At 42.1% G+C, this 6000-nt stretch overlaps 1 protein-coding gene across 5 annotated transcripts in view; it reads right to left on the reverse strand.

Annotated features, from left to right (window-relative positions):
• TEX9 (testis expressed 9) overlaps nt 1–5411 on the reverse strand; it is a 39842-nt gene extending 34431 nt beyond the window's left edge. For 2 of the 5 annotated variants that reach the window (XM_037910860.2, XM_037910859.2), the window contains exons 1-3: nt 4932–5139; nt 4305–4396; nt 2647–2710 (exon numbers count right to left, since the gene is read on the reverse strand). In XM_037910860.2, coding sequence (XP_037766788.1) covers nt 2647–2710; nt 4305–4396; nt 4932–5102 — 327 coding nt within the window. In that variant the 5' untranslated portion in view covers nt 5103–5139. Of the gene's footprint in view, nt 1–2646; nt 2711–4304; nt 4397–4931 lie in introns of those variants that run through there. The other 3 variants (XM_007056410.4, XM_043524663.1, XM_037910862.1) reach the window with 3 other exon arrangements.
• Nucleotides 5412–6000: the final 589 nt, after the last annotated feature.

A 6000-nucleotide genomic window follows, 5' to 3' on the forward strand; every position in this document is an offset into this window, starting at 1 on the left:
GCAGATTTGTTTTTTGAAGGAAAAAAAACAGATAGCACTCTGAATGCCTCTTTTAGCTACTTCTTTTCAGAAACCAGATAGCTATGCTCAGTTTGTCAGTGTCCTGGTGAGCTACTGGAATAGGTGATACCTAGTGGGTATGAAGATTGGTGATTGCAATAATTGCTGCAGTGGCTTCAAGAACTATGGACTTCTGCATATGACTTTAGCTTTTTCTCTTTTTGATATGGTTTGCAATACTCTAAGTAATTGAGGGAATATGCCTACTTGCTGTGTAAGTTACTGCTTGAACAAGCCTGATTTGTTTCTTAAGGTTGAGATTTTATGATTCTCTTTTGATGCAAACAGGAATATTGTCTGTTGCCAGTCTTCAGTCTGCCTGGTCCAGATCCTGGTGGCTGCCTTATTAAAGGAATACTTTTTGCTTTAAACAAGTTTCTTTGTTATTAACAACACTATTGATAATTATGCTGTTTACTTTTTGTATTTCTCTCAACTTGGACAATGCAAATCAATCAACTCAGTTTCACTTATTTATAATTAATTTCACTGCTGCAATGGCTAGGTTTCAAACACTGAAATGTAATGTTTATTTAAGATGTGGATTTCCCCCTCCCAAAGAATGGCGTGGATATGCTTCTGTTGGTTTGGGGTAAGGCTGTCAAGCGATTAATCACGTGATTAATCGCACTGTTAAATAATAATAGAATACCATTTATTTAAATATTTTTGGATGTTTTCTACATTTTCAAATATATTGATTTCAGTTGCAACACAAATACAAAGCACACAGTACTAACTTTATATTTATTTTTGATTACAAGTATTTGCACTGTAAAAAAAATAGTATTTTTCAATTCACCTAATACAAGTACTGTAGTATAATCTCTTTATCATAAAAGTTGAAGTTACAAATGTAGAATTATGTACAAAAATAACTGCATTCAAAAATAAAACAATGTAAAATTTTAGGGACTACAAGTCCACTCGGTCATACTTCTTATTCAGCCAATCGCTCAGACAAACAAGCTTGTTTACATTTGCAGGAAATAATGCTGCCTGCTGCTTGTTTACAATGTCACCTGAAAGTGAGAACAGGTGTTCTCATGGCACAGTTGTAGCCAGCGTCACAAGATATTTGTGGCAGATGCGCTAAAGATTCCTATGTCCCTTCATGATTCAACCATCATTCCAAAGGACATGCGTCCATGCTGATGATGGCTTCTGCTCGATAACAGTCCAAAGCAGTGTGGAGAGACGCATGTTCCTTTTCATTATCTGAGTCAGATGCCACCAGCAGAAGGTTGATTTTCTTTTTTGATGGTTTGGGTTCTGTAGTTTCCACATCAGAGTGTTGCTCTTTTAAGACTTCTGAAAGCATGCTCCACACCTCATCCGTCTCAGACTTTGGAAGGCACTTCAGATTCTTAAACCTTGGGTCAAGTGCTATAGCTATCTTTAGAAATCTCACATTGGTACCTTCTTTGCGTTGTCAAATCTGCAGTGAAAGTGTTCTGAAAATGATCAACATGTGCTAGGTCATCATCCGAGACTGCTCTAATGTGAAATATATGGCAGAATGCAGGTAAAACAAAGCCGGGGACATACAATTCTCCCCCAAGGAGTTCAGTCACAAATTTAATTAATGCTGCTTTTTTTTTTTTTTTTTTTTTTTTAAATGAGCATCGTCAGCATGGAAGAACGTCCTCTGGAATGGTGGCCAAAGCACGAAGGGCCATATAAATGTTTAGCTAATCTGGCATGTAAATAGCTTGCAATGCTGTCTACAAAAGTTCCATGCAAATGCCTGTTCTCACTTTCTGGTGATACTGTAAATAAGAAGAGGGCAGCATTAACTCCTGTAGTAAATGTAAACAAACTTGTTTGTCTTAGCAATTGGCTGAACAAGAAGTAGGACTGAGTGGACTTGTAGGCTATGAAGTTTTACATTGTTTTGTTTTTGAGTGCAGTTATGTAACAAAAAAAATCTACATTGGTAAGTTGCACTTTCGGGACAAAGATTGCACTACAGTACTTGTATGAGGTGAATTGAAAAATACCATTTCTTTTGTTTACAAATATTTGCACTGTAAAAATGATAAAAAATATACATTTTGATTTCAATTACAACACAGACACAATATATGAAAATGTAGAAAAACATCCAAAATATTTAATAAATTTCAATTGGTATTCTATTATTTAAGTGTGATTAAAACTGCAATTAATAGGAATTATTTTTTTTAATCACAATTAATTTTTTTGAGTTAATCACATGAGTTAACTGCGATTAATCGACAACCCTAGTTTGGAGTTGTTTTTGTTTTTAAAAAAGTGAGTTTGGGCCAAATTCAAGTATCCCTTCAATTTTGCTTTGCTGTAGCTTGGAAACATTTTAAGCAACCACAAAAGCACTCCAGCTCCTGCAGACTCAGAAGCTAGCACTGCAACAGTTCATATTCAACTTGTATTCAAAAGGATTTTTTTTTAAATAAAAAAGCTTAAGTTCTACAGAAATAGATGACTTTTGTCCAACTTGCCCATGAAAGCTTCCTACCTCCCACAACCAGATAATTTTTTCAAGAATTGACACTTTGTGCATGTGAACTACGTTTGCATTATGTAGCATAGCCTAAATTTACTCACTATTACTTCTTCAGCCTGACGCACCAACTCTGCTGTTTTTGCCTCTAATTCTGCATTCAGTCGCCTGAGACAATAAGATAGCTTTGTCATTAAGTTTACCCGAAGAGTTTAAAGGAAATACATTTTAAATGGAATCTCTGCAGTCTGGCAGTACACGAGCCTTGAATAATCATTCATGTCTATAAAGCAGAATGAAATACTTATAAGTTTCTTTATAGTGGGAAGTAGTAACATCTTACCTATTTCTGTGTTAACAGACTGATGTCTTATATGCAGTCTGCCTTTTAGATATATATGTATTTTAATTCCCTAAACCCCACCCAGGGTAATACTTTCCTACAATAGAAGTAGGATAGCTGATTTATTTTTTAAGTTAAATTTATTTCACTTTTACACATCTGAAAGAAAAAAGCTTTTGCAGTGCTTTTATTCCAGTCAGTTGTCCTCCCCCCCTTAAAAAAACAAACACAAAATGCAAAATTTCTATTCCATTGTGCTACTAGATTTTCCTTTTAGAATAAGACTAATAATTACATTAATTGTTGCAGCAGAGTGAAAAAGCTATTCAAGTTGCAACCCAAGGCCAGAAGATACAACACAAGCATGTATTAGAACAAGTTTGTACAACCAAAATGCGTGGAGAAGACATCTCTGCTTTTTCAGACACCACTTTTTATTATACCTTATGTCACTCAACACTTATAAACATTTTTAATTAAAATCTACATAGGTAGAGCTGATAGCAAGCATGGGAAATGATGCTGGCATTCTGTGGAAATAGTATTATGTGATTATATAATTGAAGACTGTATCATTATGCATATGCACAAGGGGGAGAAAGAGTGAATTAAGGTTTCATGGGCTTAGTTCTAAGATTTCCTAACTTTTAAGTGCTTCACTTTTGCAACCTTAACATTATTTTAATGTAGAGAAGGTTTTTGTTTATGTAATATAAAGTTGTCTTATCAGATGTATCATCACATATCCCTAACAGATAATAGGGAGAGAGAGCAGACACGTAGGAGGGAAGTTTATTGAAAGAGGGTGGTTTCTACCCTTCAGCTAGAAACCTCTTAGATTAAAAAAGTTAACAACAATTTTTAGCTTTTTTAAACAAAGTTTTGGCCACTTTAAAGGAACTTTCATATTCTAAAGTCATCTCATCTTTTTACTGAAGGTGAGTTCAAGATGCAGCTTTAAAAAAAGGGGGGGAGGAATTAAAACTCCTAAACTAATCTACCTACACTGAGGCCTAGTACAGTGAAAATGTTTAACCTGTAGCCTTTTGTGTAAGGTGCCAATAGGAAGGGGGGGAGGGGTGTCAGAGCACTAGTTAGAACTGTCATTTCTGCCATGACCAGATATCCTGATGAAAAGGGTACTCTTAATACTTCTGGCCATAACTGTTTGGTAAAGACGGTTGGGCTTGTGGATTTAGGTAGCTCCGAACTGAACGTGGGTCTGTTAAGAGCCAGAGAGGCCATCAACAAAGAAAAACCGTGCTGGGGTCCCTCTAAAAACCCAGCAACCATTCTGAAAGTGCTGGAGCATTTGCCTTGTCCAATTTGATCAATCCCATTCTGAACATAGTATTTTATGGATATCAAAATAGGGTCAAGGGAGCATCTCTCCTCCTTGCCTCACAGTTCTGTCCTTACTTGTACTCCTCCTCCTTAGCCAGGAAGTCTCCATGCATCAAAGTCTTCTTTGGCATTGCGGGATGGGGCAGGATCCTGTGGGATTTCCGCACCTGTGGAGAGCAGGACAGGAGGGTGAGGCACCCCTCCTTAGCACACTGGATCACACCTCACCCCCTGCTTAGAGGGGGCATTCAGCTCAGGGCACTGTGCTAGGTAACAACCCCCCCCCCATACCCTCCCCACCCCTGTCTGACCCCTAATCTGCCCAGACCCACCCCCCAAAACCCCAATCGACTCCCCAGACATCTGAAACCCTAAGCACCCAGACACTCCGCCACAACCCTGATCGACCTCCCCTCCCCCAGGTCTGGTCCCCAATTACCCCAGGCACTCTGATCGCCTCCCCCAGGTCTGATCCCCTAGGCCGCCCAGACACCCCCGCAACGCGGGTCTGAACGCTTAATCCGATCAACTCCCCGCGCCTCCTCTTCATCTGGGCACCGCCGGTTAGACCCCCGCCCAATAACCGCATTCACCCAGCCCCTCCGGGATGGGCCCCACCACAGCCTCCCCGCCCCCGGGATCGGGACCAGCCTGAGGGGCCTCCCATAGCAGCCAGCAGCCCAGATTTCCCTCACGCCTCACCCCAGCTGAACGGCACCCCGCGCCTCGCCGGACTCCGCTCCCGCCTCCCGCCGCCATTTTGTCCCTGTTGAGGGGCCGCTGAGTAGCGTCGCTCTCACTAGGCAACCGGACCCAGCCGCGCGCAGGAAAGGGCGTTAAATCGTCGCTTGCCGGGGCCTGGCCGGTCCACATCGCAGGAGGGCGAGTCTGTGGAGCCCATCGCCAGTCCGTGGGGCTGCTTCCTGGCGCCTACCGGGGGAGGAGAAGTTAATTGTCGGGTGTCCCACGTCTCCCGTGGAGGGGATTGGTTCCTGGCTCTGCTCCTTAGGGGGGCAGTGGGGTGCCCTTGTGACCCCACCCCTGAACCCAACTGCCGACATGGGCAGCCTGGGTGGTGTTGTCTTTTCCCTTTCCCAGCTGCTTGGCGTGGAGGCCAGAATACAGTCTGGTGGCAGCTCTCACTGCCCCTCCTAGCAACCCCTTCTCCAGAGCACAGCCCCCTGGGCTAGCTGCTGTGTGGACACAAATAGCCCCTGAGGCGATTCCTGCCCAGAATGCTTCCAGTCGGGTTGTCAGGATGTGACCAGCATCTAAATGCAATGGGGGGGTCAGGTGATAAAATGAACAGAATTTAGGGGGGAAAGTGATGGCTTGTCACTTGGCTCACTGCTGCCAACTGGTAGTGATTTATAGGCATCATGGCAAGGACAGGTGTTTAGGAGGCTAGGATGAATTTCGAAATGTTGACAAGGAGTTTTTCCCATGTGTGGGGCAATTAAGGTTGCCATGAGTGGCAGACCAAGGGCGCAGGGGTCAATGGTTTGAAAAGTTAAGAATTGATGCGGCCAGGCTAAATGGCGAAGAACCTTAAAGACAAAGCTAAGGGGCTTGTGTTTGGTGCTATGAAGGAGAGAGAACTAGCAGAGAGACTCAAAGAGGATGAGAATGAGGTAAAGGGCCCTGGACAAAGCCATGAAGAGGTCACTCAAGACCTTAGTGCAGTTTTGGTGCTGGATATGTGATTAGAATGAACAACATTTTTAATGAAAATCAGGCACATCTGTCTTGAGTAGTGCATGGTTTCAGTGGG

This window comes from Chelonia mydas, chromosome 10 (genome assembly GCF_015237465.2).
Source record: "Chelonia mydas isolate rCheMyd1 chromosome 10, rCheMyd1.pri.v2, whole genome shotgun sequence".
Taxonomy (NCBI): domain Eukaryota; kingdom Metazoa; phylum Chordata; order Testudines; family Cheloniidae; genus Chelonia; species Chelonia mydas.